The 19,234-nt window shown below is 40.7% G+C and overlaps 1 protein-coding gene across 16 annotated transcripts in view; it reads left to right on the forward strand.

Annotated features, from left to right (window-relative positions):
- The window catches only part of Eph (Eph receptor tyrosine kinase), a 107,574-nt gene that overhangs the window by 81,462 nt on the left and 6,878 nt on the right, over nt 1-19,234 (forward strand). For 3 of the 16 annotated variants that reach the window (XM_087410752.1, XM_087410753.1, XM_087410751.1), the window contains 13 exons: nt 9,288-9,573; nt 9,941-10,477; nt 10,804-10,964; nt 11,087-11,351; nt 11,474-11,662; nt 11,743-11,854; nt 11,984-12,054; nt 12,595-12,612; nt 13,221-13,286; nt 14,221-14,397; nt 14,504-14,973; nt 15,082-15,419; nt 17,109-19,184. In XM_087410752.1, coding sequence (XP_087266878.1) covers nt 9,288-9,573; nt 9,941-10,477; nt 10,804-10,964; nt 11,087-11,351; nt 11,474-11,662; nt 11,743-11,854; nt 11,984-12,054; nt 12,595-12,612; nt 13,221-13,286; nt 14,221-14,397; nt 14,504-14,973; nt 15,082-15,419; nt 17,109-17,397 — 2,979 coding nt within the window. In that variant the 3' untranslated portion in view covers nt 17,398-19,184. Of the gene's footprint in view, nt 1-9,287; nt 9,574-9,940; nt 10,478-10,803; nt 10,965-11,086; nt 11,352-11,473; nt 11,663-11,742; nt 11,855-11,983; nt 12,055-12,594; nt 12,613-13,220; nt 13,287-14,220; nt 14,398-14,503; nt 14,974-15,081; nt 15,420-17,108; nt 19,185-19,234 lie in introns of those variants that run through there. The other 13 variants (XM_087410758.1, XM_087410754.1, XM_087410767.1 and 10 more) reach the window with 13 other exon arrangements.

Here is a 19,234-nt window from a genome sequence, read left to right on the forward strand (position 1 = left end):
GCGCTGGAAAGCGAATTCTAAACCCTAAACTTGAGAAAATTGAGGAAACAAACTTGGAATTACACCGCGATGAGATGTATATGAGAGTTACGAATAGAATTCGTGAAATTTAGATCGATACAAGCTCCCTTGATAGTTCCTTATCGATCTAAAAGCTTTATTTATTTTTACACATTTTATCATAATATTCTAGTTTCTTTTGTTGTTTATCTTATTCACACACATTTTATACAATACGTATCATGACACTTTTTATTCATATTTCTTTAATGGAATTTTTATGGAAGTTGCATTTTATAGAAGTAATTATTCGAGTAAAAAGTGCTAAAGATAATTGTGAGTGTTCCCAACTATTGCCACAGGAGTGCGAGTTCTCCAAAGTTTGAAAGTACTGCCTGCATGTAATCATTCCGTATCAAGTATCTCGCGAATGCATCAATGAAGTAGCAATCTTTCTGTAAGTATAGTTTCAACGAAACGATACTCACGTATTGAATCATTCCGAGTGCATACCAGGCCTGATTCTATCCTCAACGAATACCTTTACTTACTAACGTATGCGCCTCGCTGCTCTTCCACTGCTGACCTCGAAATTCTGTGCTATATTCGCCCGCTGTGTGTAATCCGAGTAAAGAAGTTCACGTTGTATGCACGTCGTATCGCGTACAAAGAGCGAAGTCCATCTAGACCAGAGATATATCTCGATTGGTATCGGTAAAATGTTCGTTTATAGACCATTCCAAGATTGAAAGAGAAAAAGAGAGAGAGAGAGAGAGAGAGAAATCTTAAGAAGATCGTGTTTAACGATCTTTTAGAGTCGGCCGGTTAGCCGGTGGTTACTGCGCCGGATATCCTACCTGTAAGACACGCGCAATGAGAGTAACACACAGGGTTAAGCGTGTACCGGTTACATTGTATCTCGCGGTGGTCCAGCCAGCATCGCGAAGCCTGGGTAAGATTGGATCTGCGAGTATCGATCATGCATCGAGATGAGACCTGGGCCGGGGTTCTTCGCTCCATTCGAGTACTAATGGAAAGACTGGTATTCATGTGAACGGCCTTCGGGGCCTCTGCAGGCCGTTGCCTCCGCATTCGTTCCTCCTCCTCCTCCTCCTTCTCCTCCTCATCCTTCTTCTCTTTCTTCTCTTCCTATCTCGCCTCTCTTTCTTTCTTTCTCTCTTTCTCTTTCCTTCCCTCTCGCGCGCATTTCTTGTTCTTGCCACGACTTATGCTCCGTCTTCATCTCTCCCTTTGCACGCACAACCGTACTCCCTCTTTCTCTTTTGCACTCCCCTTTGCACGTTCTCTGTCACTCTTCTTCTACTTTCAGATCCGTATATCCGTCATCCGGACCGCGTCATTAGACGAGACTGTTTATTGACGCAAGTCCTCGAGTGGCTCCTTGCTCCTCGTTTCCTCCTCGATGCCTTGGTGCCGTTTACCGTGTGCGGGATATACGAATGTGAACTGTCTATTGCAAATATGTGGATATGTGTGTGTATTCGCAGCTTAATGCGCTTTCATCTGAAATCTCGACAGTGCCACGCGCGTCTTTCCACGAGAATTTCGTACCGCAGGATCAGAGATAATGGACTCGAGGGAAAGGCAGCGGAATATATCGACGGTACAAAATGGAGGGTGGGCGAGAAGGAACGATGACAGTGAGATTCGAGACTCGTTTCTAAGTCTTATTAAAGTTGGCCGAACTTTCCCGCGAAGCACAGTCGTTGAGATGTCGTGGCAGAGAAAAGTATTAGATAAGGGGACCGGATGTGTGTGTGTGGATTAACGATTGACTGGACAAATTTGAACGATTTTTCTCGGACGTCCTAGGTTCTTTGCTTTTATATCTAACAACAAAAACGATCAGCTTTTTTAGTTTTATTCATCATGCAAAATTTGTCCGCTATCGAAAGTATTATATTATTTATATGTAAATCAGTTTATTTTAGATTGATAATTTATGAATTTTTTGTTTCATTAACACGTTTTTATCTTCTCGATATCGACTAATATATGGAAAGAACGGTTTCGCTAAAGTATCTAAAAATTTAACTAGATAGGGATCTGAAAATAAATTTTGTTGGGTTATAAAATTAATTACGTAGAACGCTTTGCTAGAATGTCAACATTTCTTGCAGGATTGCTCATCATGGTTCAATTTCTTACACAATTATTTTGACAGGCCAACGACAAAATGTATTTTCGGATCTGTATCTATCTAAATTTTTAGAAAGTTTAGCAAAATTGTTCTTTTCATGAATGTAGGAGGGTGGGAGCGGTGAAAAATATCCAACTATTGTTCCGCATTTGACAGATTCGCACTAGATTGAAATGGAATACAAAGCGCGCGCTCGAACTCTCGTTCGTCAAGCGAGTGATACGTGCCTTTAACTGAAATCATCGGCGACTAGATCCCGTTCGGCGATAATCATCGGCGATACGACGAGCGGGTGCGTGCGGGTCGCATCCACCACTTGACCGACGTGTTTCGCGCGCGTGGAACGAATTTATGTACATGTTTGTGCGACGCGGCTCCGGCGTGAATGCACTGGAGGGTGTCAGGGAGAGAGAAAGAGAGAATGGTGGTCCGTTGCGCGCCGCGTTCCCTATCACGAGGAGTAATTGACTATATAATGGATTCCTGCGACTGCGATACGTCAAACTGACAGGTCCAGGGGCGTGTGTCGAGAGTCCACCGCTCGACCGAGTCCTTCCGATATTAAACCCAACCCCCAACGAGAGCGCAGACCCTCGGGCTAATTCGTGACGATTTTATAAAGCTGACGCCTCTCCTCCGCCTACTATCCGGGGTGAATGTGCGAATTAGCATAGAACTATACCGAATTTGGATAGACCTTTTTGCAAGATGATGGAAAAAATTGTGTCGACTACTACGCGGTATGATTAGATGTATTGATCCAGGAATCGCGGAAGAAAGTTACAGAAAACGTTATAGTAGATTCAATACTCAAGAGATAATGACAAATATATTTTATATTAAATACATTATAAGTACTAAAGATCCAGTTTGATTTTTTTAGGATCTTTATTTCCTATTTGTTGCACATTTACGTTGCGGTCTTGAAAGATACTTTGTTAAACAAAAATATGTTTACTTAGATAAAATTTTTTTTTTATATTGCATTACAAGTATTGGAAAACAAAATTACAAAATATATACGGACAAAAATGTTTGATTGAATTAACTGAAATTCTGATGGAAAATCCAGATGGATCCAGAATTTTGGTTAAGTCAACTAGATTTCTGATTAAATGTATTAAATGTTATTTCAACTAGAGTTTTGATTTAACCAAAAATCTTGTAGATTTAACTAGAATTCTAGTTAATTCAACCGAATTTTTTTCTGTGTACTATTATACAATATTTCATGAAAAGATTACAATTCCGAGGAAAATTGACATTTATTTCTCTACTTTTTTTCTGCGCCCTCTATTGTCCCTGAAATGTTCTTAAAAGAGAGACCATACTCCTTTTATCTCTTTCGTGCCTACGTAGTCGATAATTGGATTAGAACTGTATCATGTATCTGCTTCAATCTCCGAAGATTCTCGGGCAGAGAGATTTGCGAGGAAATTCAAGCTTGTCTGATTCAGTCCACGTGGCCCTGTGCGGCCCTTCTCGTTACCGCATGACGTGCGCTGTCTCGTCAGGGGCGTTCAGCCCCCCTGACACGCGACGCTGATGACGTGCACCGCGTTAACTCGAAATATTACGACGACGGTTAAGCTCATTACAGATGGGTGGTTGTCATAAGACACACGAGCCGTCGTCGGCTGCCCGACGAGTAGCGAGCAGCTCATCGACGATGAATTTCGACAAAAAAGATATACATTTGAAAACTCGTTTCTCCAAAATAATCTTGAATCCTAGGAAAATAGGAAGGTCCCGGCACGTCGGAAAATTTAATGAGGCTGATATAATACATAGTCATTAAGTATATCATAATCTCGTGTCACAGTGTCAAGTAGATTCTTTCTGTAAATGAAATGTGATTCGATGATGAATAGTTACAAATTCTTGAAAGAATATATATATATATATAATATGTCATTTAATGTACATAAATCAAGCGAGATGTCTTTTTCAATTATATTGGGAGGATAATTTTTGTTGTCGTTAAGAAGAGCGGAACTTCTTTTTCTTCCTGAATGCACTGTATCATCCCCAATTCAGTTCAGACCTGCGCGGCAAATAGAAACATCGGATCGTCGAATATCGGCGTAGTCGAATTTTTCGCCTCCCCTCGCGAGAAACGAGGAGTCGATCTTTGTGTCGTAAATCTCGCGTCTGGAAATTGCTTCTCCCAACAGAACTTCGATCCCGCGGAGGAGAACAATTTGTCCTTTTCTGGAAAGAAGATCCGCACCCCGCAAGCATTTTCTCGGTTCGAATAATCCAGAAATAAATTCTCACCCGACACCTTCTCTCTCACCCCGACTTCCTTATTTCACCGACGATCTTTTCTCCCTTCGAACGCATACATGCACGCATATTCGCCCGCATTTACGTGCGAGAGTGAGAGAGAGAGAGAAATCTCAGTTAAGTGCCAAGGAATCGTGGAAATTCTTCCTTAAACGGCCTTCCTGCCAATCTTTCGCCCTGAAATACTGTTATATCGGCTTTGGGGTGCGCGGAATAAACGGTAACATAAAGTTTTCGATTGGCGCGTGGCGTAACCACCCCTGTCCGAGGGATGGCCGCCCATTCTGCCCGGGGATACACATATGTGCACTTGTTCGGCCGTAACGGACGATCTACCCTCGTCCGAACGCTGTATTATATCGCGGACGATATTATAGTACTATTGTATTTAAAGCGACGACCATTTCACGAATCAGACCGTGCTCCAGTTAATGAACTTCCTACGAGAGGATAATTGACGGAATGCTCGCTATGTATGTACTATAAATTTGCTTCTATATCTATCTACTGAAATTGCTCGTGTTTTTAGAATTCTTACAACAATACCTATAGAAAAATTTCATTCGATTACTCAAGTTCATTTGATTACTCAATTTACTTTTTTCTTTTAATTAATGATTATCCTTAACAAAAAATATTTTCTTGGCAATAATACTTAAAATATACTCATTATCAATTTTAGAAGAAAAATTGTGCACTCAAGACAAGAATTTATTTTTTTTCGAAATTATAACATTTTTTTCTGCTGTATAGCGTTGTACACATCACACACATTTTCTCTCTCTCTCTCTCTCTCTCTCTCTCTCCTGCGTATATTTGCGTGTATTTAATACCGGGATTGAAAATATTAATATAAAATATTTGGAAAGAATAGTTTTAGTATCTAAAAATTTAACTAAATACATATTTAAAGATAATGTTTTTATCAAAATAATTATGTAAAACGCTCAAGCTGCTTGCTAGAATCTCAAAATTGTTTGCAGTACTGCTCATTATATTTGAGTTTTCTACATAATTATTTTCAGATCAGTATCAAACTTAAATTTTTAGACACTTCAGCAAAATCTTTCTGTGTTCAGTTTGAAGCTCTCTAATAACGATCTTTTATTCCGCGTAATTTCATCATGAACGCAATTAGCGTTCGATTCTCCCGAAGGTGTCGGCTAAAGAAATGGTAAGAAGAACGAAGGAAAGTTCGATCGCGTCTGGATGCGATACGTGTCGGTCGCAAAAGCGGTTCGTAGTGCCGGATGCACGTAGCTTGACGGAGGAGAGAGCCCTACGTGCCTGCCGATGCAACCTCACCCCAAGGGTGAGGGTTAACTCCCCTCCGACACGAGAGAGCTCAATATATATTAAGATCCGCGAACCCCTCGGACTAAAAGTTCGTAACGTTCCCCTTCCTGCTCATGGAAGACTTCCTACGAACTCTCGCTAACCTCCCTATCCGACAGCTACGCTGTCGGAATTGCGATTATGGTGGTGATATTACTGGCGTAAGGGCAGTGCCGCATCCGCGAGGGTGGCAGGATCCTACGTCCACGTTTGTCTTTAGTTTTCCTCTTTTTCCACTCATCTCGCTAGTACGAACGCATTCTGAGCTTATTGACTTTACTTCTGCGCCATCGACTCCTGTCTATTTATTTGCCACGGTTTGATCTGCGACGAGAAAGAAGAGCGACCAAGGGCGACAAACGGTTCTTTTCCTTAGGATGCCTACTAGTGAAAGCACCACGGGGTAGCTCTCAGGTAATTTTGGCTGTCCCAACCCACTACTCTCAAAATGTATCTTTTGTCAGCGTTGCTTTTTCTCCAGCAAATCATAAATATCTAACGATCAAAAAAAAAACCAGGACAAATGTATAGTTAATGAGACTTCGACCGGACAAGAGACATTTGCTGATGTTAACAACAAAAAATTATGGTGCACAAAATAGAGACTCAGGGATTTTATTTCCATGAGGATGCGTGTAAAAAATAACACAAATGGAATGTCAGCTAGGTTTCAATACAATTTTGTGATTCATCATCTCGTTGCTATCCTTTTATGCTAAAAAGCATAAAAACTGAGGAAAACCACGTTGGTGGTTTGCACGTGCCACCTCTCGCTTCGTGCTTTCTCCGCCAATGCAGAAAATAGCGAGACACGTCTACCTACTACAAGACGGCAAGGCGAGGGCGCGATCGATACTCGACCACAAAGACGCTAACCACGGCATAGTTTTCATCGACATCGAACGGTCATCAGTCGATTGTATGATACGCAAATGTACAATCTACTGGTCATATTTAATGCAACCGCGGGTAACTATACGTTCTAGAAAAAAAAAAAAACTATCGTATATATGCTATTCTAATCCAAATGATATTTTCACATTAAACCATTACGTTATACCTTCAATCTTCACTCTGGAAAACTTGATGTAATACTCTAAAAAAAGAATATTCTACTTAAACCAACAAAAGAGCCCAAATAAGAAATGAAATTTTGACGAGGACAAATAGAATTTCTGGTTATGATAGCCATTTTGTTGGTGTAATCAGAATATGTTTCTCGGTGTGTTGTACAATTTACTACACAACAGAAAACATTTTGTATTTATGTTAGAAATATGTTCATGTTAAAATTTTGTGTTGAATTTTTAATGCATCTGAGTGTTAATTTAAAATAATGTATTATTATTTTAAAAATAATTGTATTATTTTTTTGAATATTTTGTGTTAAATTGATATCCAACATGTCTTAGTATTAACAATATAATTTATGAATATGTGAACAAGTAACAAAAATTTTTGTAATGTAAATTTCAAGATAAATGAATAAAATGTGTTAATTTAATATATTATAAATGTTGAATTTTTATTGAAACATGTTGATTTAACATATTATAAATGTTTATTTTAATGAAGAAATATGATTTTTTTACAAATTGTATTGTTACATTTTTTGTGTTTTTATATAATATTTAAATTACTTTACGTCTTGCGTTACACAAAAATAAAAATTTGAACCAACCTTTTTGAGACATATGAAATGTGTAACATTTAACACAAATTTTCCAACTGAGTAAGCACATGAAAAATTGCAAGATTTATTATAATCTTTTTCTACATTACAAATCTTGCTTGTGACGTAAATCTTAACTAAGTGGCGATCTTCCATAAAGCTAGAAAAAAATGTCCTCGAATGTGTCCATGCACACAGGGCTGACGGGAACCGATATCGTGGGATTGCAATGAAATATAATGCAGTGGCTAATCGCCTTTTCTTCCAATTCCGACGAGTAATTTCACAGAACGGTCACGCCAATGGGAAATCCGTCTCGCCGAAAAATCGACGCGTATTAAAACGAGGACGACTTTCAGTGCGATCCAATTAAATGCCGCGCGGCGTTAACGACACCGTGTCTCTTCCTCGTCTTTTCCTCGCAGCTTGTAGCGAGGTTGAAAGCAGCAAGTATAGACACAGCCACGGAAGGCTCTGCAAAAGGAAGGATGAATTTTACCGTCCTTAATGAAATTTCCCAGACGATAAAGAACCTCGGCGAAGGCGTCGAAATAAATACGTGACGGTGATAGTGGTGCGTTTTCTCATTTCTGTAATAATCTCCAGGGAGAAACATTTACAATATCGATTAACAGGAAAATAGAGAAAATAATATGTAGAACATTTTAAAACGTAGCAAGTTTGAATTTTTATTCTTGATTCGTGTATAAAACGGCAGTATCCATTAATCCAATTACATCTGTGATAGTATTCTATCGTAAAAGAGCGCACCGTATGCTTACTTTAAAAGCGGCACGAATCCAGTTTCGCAAACCCCGCTAAAAACTATTAATTGCGATCGGAGGCGTGCGAAGGGTACCGGATCGTAATTCGATGCGCGGACGACAGCGAATTGCGGGACTGCACCTCCGTGGTTCCCGGCTACTGGTACTCTCGGACCGCTGAAAAAGCTTTTTTTCACCGGCAGCGCTTTAATGAAATTTTTTCGACCTCGTCATCGTCCCCGTAATAATCTCCCTTTTGCGACCGGGTAGCCGGCGCGGTCTGAATTTATTGCAGCCCGCCTGCCGGAAACACGTCCGTGAGGAAATCTTCTGGATAAGAGGCTCACGAGCTCTACCTCAGTCTACCATTTTTTGTCACTCCTTACCTTGCCGAGTCTTTCCTGGTCCGAATATGAAATACGCGGGAGCGGAGAGGCGCGTAAAAAAAGAACGGCAAAGAGAGGAGAGTAGCTTTGGAAGGAGGGAGAGAGAAAAGGAGTAAGAGAGAACGAAGGAAAGAGAAAGGGAAGGAAGGGGGAGAAGGGGAAGAGAGAGAGAGAGAGAGAGAGAGGTTCCGGTGACGGCGAGGATGACGACGATGGATCCTTCTTGCCCTGGTCGGAACTTTTTGCGGTCGCTCTTGGGACGAGCCCGAGAGCCAAGGGGGGCAATAAAACTAATGGTAACGCGCGCCGGTAATTCCTTGCGGTCTGTTTGTCGCAAGTCGACGACCTGGCCTCTCCGCCTCGTCATTTACCGAGGGAGGATTCTACGACCAATGTCGGCCGACCGACCGACGACAATGACGACGGCGGGTGGTGCTTTCTCGCTTTCGTCGCGGTTGGTGGTAACACGTAGAATTGGGTTAGCATCGCGGATTTTAAATACCGGATGCCTTCCTGCATCGAAATGTGATCGCTTTCTCGATACTTTCGAAGGGGGGTTTCCGTTTTCGACCATTGTCCACGCTGGTCTCATTAACTTCAATCAAGAACTAGAATAGAAAAAAAATGGGTTTCCCATAAAATACATATTAACGTATTTTCTTTCTTTTCAATCTGTTTTGCAGTGGGTAGAGGAGTCTTTTACAAACTTCGACAAAGGTATCAATTGGCGGAGTTACGTTGTCTGCGATGTAGCGTACACCAATGTGAACAACTGGCTATGGACGCCGTTCATAGAGAGGGGTCCAGCGAATCGCATGTACATAGAAATCAATTTCACGACTCGCGACTGTTCGTTGTTCCCCGGGAACGCTCTCAGCTGTAAGGAGACTTTCAGTCTACTATATTACGAGTTCGACGCCGCCACCAAGGAGCCACCCCCGTGGGAACCGGACAGTTACAAACTTATAGGTAAGCGATGATAACACAAAGCATGACAATTAAAAGATTTACTTCGAAAATAGGATAATGATATTATTTCGAGAACAACAAATCTAATAGAATTTGCAAAGAGGTGAAGAATACTTTTTGAACAAATTTTAAAACATAAATTAAAATTTTATTATACATAATTAATGGATAAATTAATCATAATACAGATTAATTGACCCTAATAAAAAGTTTGTTCTGTTTTTTGAAACTATTCCTGATGGAAGAATTAAAATTTATGTTGTCGGCGGAGGGTACTAGGTTCTTTTTTTTCATGCAGCTGTTTTCGATTAAACTCATCGCTCTCAATATTTAGGACGGCTTTAAATACGATTTTATGTACTTGCAGGTCGTATAGCTGCGGGCGAGGGTAGGTTCAACACGAACACCGAGGTGGTGATAAACACCGAAGTGAAGTCGATTCCGGTGACGAAGAAGGGCGTCTACTTCGCCTTTCGTGACCAGGGCGCTTGCATATCGATCCTGGCCATCAAGGTATACTACATCAGTTGCCCTGAAATTTCGGTGAACTTCGCACATTTTCCGGCCACGCCAACCGGTCGCGAGGTTGCGCTTATTGAGCAAACGCGCGGCATTTGCGTTGCGAATGCCGTCAAAATCGCCCAACCGACTTTCCTCTGCAAGGGAGATGGCAAATGGTATCTCCCAACGGGCGGATGCCATTGCAAACCTGGCTACCAAGCTGATACGGACAAGCAGGAGTGCAAGGAGTGTCCGATAGGCAAGTTCAAACATGAGGCGGGTTCTCATGCCTGCGAGCCATGCCCGGAGCACAGCAAAGCTTCCGATTACGGCTTCACGGAGTGTCGTTGCGATCCGGGCTATTTTCGGGCAGAAAAAGATCCTAAGAAAATGCCTTGCACACGTGAGTATTAAATTAAATTAATAATTTTTACAAAAAAAAAAGCTCGTGTCATTATTTTAAAATTTAGAAAAATAATCGTTCAAATAATCGTCCAAAAATCTAGGAGTTTCAAAGAACATCTGAAATATTAAATTAAGTTCCTTGAGTATTTTCATTAAAATATTAACTTCTATAATTTATACTTGCGTTATATTGTTTGATATAATAAATATTTGTGAGTTGCGATATACTATATTCAAAGAAAGAGTTTTGCGTACACGAAAGATGAAAAGAATTTGGAGGTCGGCGTTCCGCGAAAATCTTTAATACTATATGCTTTTTTGCAGAACCACCTTCGGCGCCGCAAAACCTGACCGTCAACTTTGTCGATCAGTCCACGGTGATCCTTTCCTGGAATGCGCCGCATATGCAGGGTGGCAGGTCTGACACGACTTATAGAGTGGACTGCGATTCCTGCAGCATGGGCGTCAAATACATTCCTAATACCGTGAGTTTTCGTCAAAATCGTATATTTATACGCGAGTATATCGATTGCGCGGTAGTTGAATTATTCCTCGATCAAAAAACGCAACAACGTGACGCGCGTGTTCCGCTTCGATTTTGTAACAGGAGATCTTCAACGACACGAAGATCACGATAACCGGCCTGAACGCGGTGACTACTTATCGTTTCCAAGTGTTCGCCGAGAACGGCGTATCGTCGTTGGTTGGCAAATCGGAATACGTGGACATTACCGTTACGACAGAGGCGAGCGTGCCAAGTCTAGTGAGCAACGTCAGGATCACAAGTGTCAAGAGCTCAGAGCTCAGCATCAGTTGGGACGCGCCAGATATCGGTACTGGCGGAGACAACGATCTCGTCGAGCGATATGAAGGTAAAGCTAAAAGTCATAATAACAATATGTTGCTACGCCATTGTACGGCGAGATCAATTCCAAATTGTCATTCGATCGTATTGTGGCGGCGGAGGGATTAATAATCTCGATATCTGGTACAGTGAGGTGTTACCCGCGCTACGACGACGCCACTAATGCAACCGTCATTCAAACGTCCGAGCTGTCTGCCACGTTCAAAGGTCTCAAGCCTTCCACGGATTACGCGATACAGGTTCGCGCTAAGACCACCCGCGGCTGGGGCGAGTATACGCCGGTGATATTTAAAAAGACACCCCACGCGATGGGTTTAGGTAAGCGGGTTCAGCGGCATTTAGATTCACATTTCGCAATCTCCTTCGTACCGCGCCTTTAACAGAAATGTTTCATGCAGACTACGTCGGCGAGGATGACAACATGCAAGTTAGGATAATCGCAGGGGCGATCGTTGCTGTGGTCGTACTTCTCGTGATTATTATCATCATGACCGTTTTAATTCTTAGAAGGTAATTGAATCATTTTCTATATTTGAAATATATGTCTCAAATGTTGCTAACTATCGTATACTAACGCACAAAAAGTCATTTCTTTCCAATTGCTTTGCTCAATTCGACTGATATACGATTTCGTTGCAGCAGGGCCTCGGACGAATGCAACAAGAAACAGCCGAGCGACTGCGATACCCTGGAGTATAGAAACGGCGAAGGTACGTTTGCATTTTGCTCGAAATTTCTCTTTTTAAAAATTTATTATCGCTATTACCCGCCCCGCCCCCACAACCCTGTCACTTTCATAGTTGTTTCACTATGCCCTCGTGTCTTGTGACTAACTTTGGAATCACTGGCCCCCCCCTTAGATCCAGCAAGTGTCGAAACTATACCCCGTATACAAACAGACCCACGATAATACGTTAAACACCCCCCCCCCTCAATACTGTAGAGATTTTTTTGCGGATGAGAGTGAGAGAAAGAGAGATAGCCGAACAATTAACACCATAGAGAAAATGAGCGAAGAGAAAGCAGTCGGGCTCTGAAATACGTCCGCGACAGGGACTTAAAGAGAAACGATCGCTTTCCAACCAAAATTCACATCGATCTGGCCCCATTGCCTGAGTGCGATTATTCTAACCAAATTCTTTCGATTCTTTCTTTTCATGTGCGATTCCCCTAATCTATCGAACCTGCCTCCATGAAAAATCCATGAAAAAATCCAATGAAACAATGTACACAATCGCCTGCTACTACAGGACTAGTTGTGACCTACAGTAAGTCTTCTCCAAACACCTCAAGTTTTGTTTTTTAGGAACTCAATTTTGTGTAGATTATTTTTGCAACCCCTGTACATTACACTCTCAATTTAAGTCAGACTTTATGCTTTTGCATAATCACACATCACACACGCACCAACAAACACACATATACAACAATTATGCACGATACCTAATTTTCTTAGATACACGTTATGCGTGTTCGCGTATGTGCGCATTGTGCTTGCGTATGTTTGTTATGTTGCATTGCTCACGTTTCAATTGCATGCGTATTTTCCAGTGTGTCGATGTTAATATCGTATGTGCTTTTTATATCTGGATTTGATTCGTGAAACATACCGGAAAGAACATAAAAGATAAAAAGAAAATACAGATACGCTTAAAGGAGTGCATTTTTAATCAGTGCGTTATGTGGATATTCTAATAATTTTTACTTGGATTCGATTACATATTTTCACAATAGTCTCATCCGTGATCAAGCAAAGATATTTCAGTTACCATTTTTCTTCACGTCATTTAAAAAAAGAATTCATCATTGTACACTCGCCGCTTCTTTTTGTTTTGCTGTTTGTCAATTAGTGTGTTGGTTGTTGTGTTGTTCACAGTGCACTGCAAAATGGACAGTTCACCGATTGTGACAACCCATACCAACAACAAGAGCAAGTCCTCGCGTAAGTCCTTTGTTTTCCAAATTAATCTCCGGTCAAAATTTTTGTGACTAAAAGAAAAACAGAGCAACGCCGGACATGTCCGCACGATATATTAAAGGCATAACCGAACGCACCGACACTCGTACACTCACTCCGAGTTCTCCACGATTATTATAGTTTAGCTTTAGTTACGCTACACTCCGTTCTGTTCTTTCTTCACTGTCCTAGATATGCGATATGGATGAAAAGTTTGGAAGTAATAAAAGCATGCTGCAGCCCCGTGTTTCGCACGCAATTGCATCATGTTCTTGCATCCAATTTTTTAAATCTTATTTTTTATTTTTCTTCAAGCGATCGTGCTTCGCGATCGTCTTTCTTCTTACCATGATATATGCAAAATACTTGGATGTTCCGAGACGGCTCAAATAGAAACTAAATTGGTGTGAAAGAAGATTGTAAAAATCAACGAGAGGGAGACTGTTTGAATCGTCCGAAGCATCTGGAACGAGCGGTGTAAAAAATCACCGAGTTTTCCGGATATATCGCAATAATCTTCAAAATAATTTAGCATGCAAAAATTGTGCATTTTGACTATGCGCGAATTTTTTCTAGCATACATAGATACCGCCGTTCGACATTAAACACACCAGATTTTAAGCTAGATAAACACATACAAGTAAAAAAAAAAGACTCTTTCACTAAAGTGGGACTGAAAAAGAGAAGAGACATATTTTAGAATCCACCTGCGTTTGGCTTTCTTGGTTGTGTCTTGTTTTTTGGAAATTTTAAACTCGTTGACGAGAGAGAATGTGTGAGTGTTTCTTTTTTGCGGGATTTGACACGGTTGGCCGAGCGATAGAGCGAATGTTGGGACGCGCGGTCTAGAGTTCTGTCAAAATTTCGCACCACCGGCCCTCGTGTTAATATAATGAACTCTGTTTTCGTGACGTTGCAGTGACCACGCCGCTGTTCACACCTGCAGTGGGGGTCGCCGCGGCGGGCGCAGGCAGCGCAGGCGGTGCAGGTGCAAGGAGTTATGTGGATCCTCACACCTACGAGGACCCGAATCAGGCGGTACGCGAATTTGCCCGAGAGATTGACGCCGGATATATCACGATAGAAGCCATTATAGGTGCGATTTTGTATATTATTATATGGTATCACGAACGGTTATCAAATAAGATCATTTTAGTAATTTGATTATATTCTGAACGATTTTTTTTTTTTTGCGACCACAGGTGGCGGAGAGTTCGGCGATGTCTGCCGAGGGAAATTGAAATTGCCTCCCGACGGACGGACGGAAATAGATGTGGCCATAAAGACCCTGAAACCAGGCTCCGCAGACAAGGCTCGTAATGATTTCCTGACAGAGGCGTCGATAATGGGCCAATTCGAACACCCCAACGTGATATTCCTGCAAGGCGTGGTGACAAAGAGCAATCCGGTGATGATCATCACGGAATTCATGGAGAACGGTAGCCTGGACACTTTCTTGCGCGCGAACGACGGCAAGTTCCAAGTGCTCCAGCTGGTGGGCATGCTGCGTGGCATCGCCAGCGGCATGCAGTATCTCGCGGAGATGAACTACGTGCACCGCGATCTTGCCGCGAGAAACGTGTTAGTCAATGCTGCTTTGGTTTGCAAGATCGCCGACTTTGGGCTCAGTAGAGAGATCGAGAGTGCCACAGAAGGAGCTTACACGACCAGGGTGAGCAGATTTAAGTTGCAAAATCAAAATTAATACAAGCCAATGACTTATAAGACTCGAATATATATTTATAATTTCTTGCTCGATTAATCTACCATTTATATTCAGGGCGGTAAAATTCCGGTACGGTGGACAGCACCGGAGGCGATAGCGTTCCGTAAATTCACGAGCGCCTCCGACGTTTGGAGTATGGGTATCGTATGTTGGGAGGTGATGTCGTACGGCGAGAGGCCGTACTGGAACTGGTCGAATCAAGATGTGATAAAATCGATCGAGAAAGGCTACAGGCTTCCAGCGCCGATGGATTGTCCGGAGGCTATCTACCAGTTGATGCTCGATTGCTGGCAGAAGGAGCGCACCCATCGGCCGACCTTCGCCAATCTCACACAGACTTTGGACAAGCTCATACGAAGTCCGGACACACTGAGAAAAATCGCTCAGAACAGGTAAAAGCGCTCACTTATCACTGTAATCGTCAAATACCGATACGTAATAGGAAACGATTTTTTAGGATATGTTAATCACAAAAATAGTATAATATTAGGAAATTCATTTCATGAATCAAGCGTTTAGCAACGTAATTATTATCATACAATGTAAATCAAAGAAATATGACGGAATGTGTATAATCGGCATACAACGAATGAAATTTGCTTCAAGCGCACGTTCGCAAATAGTTATCATTGTTTCATTGACATTTTCTTGTTCTTTTTCTTTTCATTTTTATCTCCCATTGAGTCGCTCGTTCATTAATATCTTAATAAGAATCATGCCGCATGCTACGTGACTTATATATCGTGTCCATAAATTAATTTCTCTCGACAGCTAATAATTATTTTTCATTCATTTGCCGAAATACTCACGCGTGGATCATGCTACATCCGTTTCATGCCACTTATGGGATTTGGCATTGTGGCTCATTGATGTATGACGTCCCGCACAATTCTACAATCGTATATACATATATAATGTGCATATGTATTCAAAAGGAAGCATACCAATGTCTGCATACTCGCATACGTATTCGCGCCATCGTGACACTTCGACCTGATTGGCATTACTGGAAGCAGGCTACACATACTGGACTGCGTTATACTTGCTTTTTATGTTCGTGCTTTTTCTGTTTTTTATTTATTTATTTTTTTTTTTTTTTTTAAGTAGTTCTCTCGGCATATCCCCTAGGTAACAGTTCTCAAAATTTTCTACTGCGTCTATGCTATTTTGACATTCATTTTCCGACACGCACGAGAAAAGAAGAGAGCAAAATAATTATTAGATTTGCCTTGAAAATTTGAATCTCTCTTCTTTCTCATTATAGTATACACTTTGCATATCTCCTCGCTATTTTAATATCAAAGAGTCACATCTTATAAACGATACTGCTTTATGCTTCAAAATACATTTGGCCAAGCGAGGTTTCCAGAGTTAGTTAGCAGGAAAATTAATTTATGGACGAAAGTCTACGTCGTCTGCGTACTTTTATCGTGTTTCGGGGATCTAGTCGAGACCATGCATTATGCGACGACTTCAACAGAGCTTCCAATTGCTTTTGCTGCTTATCATTTCTACACTTCTTGAGTCTATTGTTCGCATTTCAATTATTCTTTACAAGATGCAGCTATGTTTAACAGGGGGCTAATTTTGTACTTTGTGCTGCTGTTCTCTTTCACTGGTTTCGATAAAATTGAGTTTTGCTACAATCGAGTGTATAAAATATCTACTACATAAAAATTCGTTTATATAGCAAATTATCTAACTGTAATTTTATGTTTCCTACAAGAAACTTGTAATCGCAATGAAATGGGTAAGCCTCCTCCCTCAGATTCTCCGAATATTCCATTGGCATGAAAGAAAACATTATATTATTTTATTATTGTTTCATGTATCTTTTGTTCGTAGAGCGACTTATCGGTTCGCGTTTTATCTCTAAATGCCAATGGGACGCAATATAAAATTCGCATTTGGAAATCTCGTTGGTTTCTCTCCTGTTCCTTCGTTTCGCCTCTTTTTCCCCCTGGGCTAATTCTTTGTGCTTTTGGTTTTGTGGTGTCCTTTGGTACCTGACTACGAACTACTGCAACTGCAACGCAACTGCGACAACTATCGTCCACGACAACAACAACCATCGCCTACAGCGTGAGGCCGCCTGCACACAATCCGTACTATGTCACAAGCCATACTGCCGCTCAGGCTGCGGCGGCTGCGATGCCACCAGGCCCAGTCGCGGGTACGGCGGGCCCGTTCGTAGACATAGTCGGCCATCAGGCCCATCAACAAGCCCAGTCAGCGATTGCCGTTCCAGTAATGCCACCAGGAGCCGGCCGTAGCTTACACTATCATACACACGCAGCAACACACGCATTGCCACACCAACAATCACCGCTCACCTATCCCAACTGGGTTCCATTCTCTCATTTCGGCTGAGAATGATTACACTCGAATTAAAACGAGCAAGAGCATCACCATCATCATTATCATCATTTCCGCCCGTCTTTCTAGCCATCAGAATTAACGCCTGGCATTTAAACCGGACGTAAACTCAAAAGACTGCATTCTAAATCGTTACGATTCGCATTATCTTTTATGATTGCGTTAGTCGTAGAGAAATCGTAGGCGCTCTTCCAGCGAAATAGTAAAAAAAAAATATAATCCAAGTCGTGTCAGATGGAATAGTAGATGTGACGAAAATAGAGGTATAATGCAGCCGATAATATATTATCGGAGTGCTATAAACTGTATGTACAAGAGTAGTACCGTCGTAAAAGAATTTCTTCTCCAGTCTTTTTACTACGAATTATCGACAAATGCGAAGATGTAGCTATAGATATATATGTTAGACGATACAGAGAATTTCTTCATGTTGAACTAAGCAATAAACTTTACCATACAGAGTTAGAGCATATATTATCAATTAAAATTGTACCGAGATATAAATTGAAAGTTTAAGAGTGTTTCCAAATTTTATGAAGGATAAATTCAATCATCGAATAGCAATATAGATTTAAACGCGAGCTTAGAGAATAAAAGGCAAATAAACGTGGTGTGCGTAAAAGCAACTAGAATCTTTAAAGTGTTCTCATTATTCTATATTAATCATCATAGCTTTCATTATCATTGCTATTGATATACGCATAAAGAAAAAGAAAGAAAGAAAAAAACACAAAATCACACGCATACATTTACTAAGGGTGTCCCAAAACTAACGCCATTTCTTTCGACTGCGAATTCTTTAATTGGACTCGATAAGATAAAGTTTTCGATGGGAAAAAATTCGCCTATATATAACAAATTGCTCAAAAGAACAGCCATAGTCTTATGACACCCCATATATCATACATTAAATCGATATAAGTACTTATCGTGTAATTTATTAAAACTCGATTTTATCTTAGCGAAAGATTTATTAACATATATATGTACAGCACGCGTGCAACCGGTTGACCATTTTAGAATAGTATTTTTATACGTAATATATTAAATGAAAAACAATATAATTAACAATTAACGGTATTAGGTCATATTTCTGCATCCATGAATCATCAAGAAATATTGTAATCATAACATTAATTTCTAAACTATTTCTATAGAGTATGATGAAACAACGCCATTGTAACAGAAATGATTAATTTACGTAATTCATTGATTACAAAATTTGCTATTAGGCTATTTCTCTTTACGTCCTCTGAAAATATTACATTAAAAACTTGTCGCAACATTTATAGGCCGGAGGTGAGGCATTTATCCAATGATAGGAATAAATAGGAATAAAAGCGATTTGCCGAAATTTTTTCATAATCATGTTGAAATATCAATCACGCTAAATTTGTCTTTTTTTTTTGTATTTTTGAGATTCAACATAAAATGCATTTGTAAAAAGCTTAAAATTATTCCAAGCTGTTTGTAAAAGATAAACGTGAAGGTATTCGTATCGGCGAACGATAAAAAAAGAGATAAAATTCAAAGCCAAATAGATTGAAACTAGCCTGCAGATAGAAACACACATCTAGTATGACCTTCATCGCACTAACAAATGCTAACAATTGTCAGAATCAGAGAAAGGGGTGGTCCACCCTCACCCTCACCCGCCTCATCGGAATCTTCCAACGTGCATTTGAGAAACAGGTAAAGAAAATAAGAAAAGAGAATTAAAAGCGGCATTCCCACACACTGAATCCTATTTATGGATGAGAGAAAAAAAAAGAAAAAAAGAAGCGCAGAAGAACGAAGCTCAATCGTTTCTGTTTCGCCCTAGATAACACAG

Source organism: Acromyrmex echinatior, chromosome 10 (genome assembly GCF_024713525.1).
Source record: "Acromyrmex echinatior isolate Ae372 chromosome 10, ASM2471352v2, whole genome shotgun sequence".
Taxonomy (NCBI): Eukaryota; Metazoa; Arthropoda; class Insecta; order Hymenoptera; family Formicidae; genus Acromyrmex; species Acromyrmex echinatior.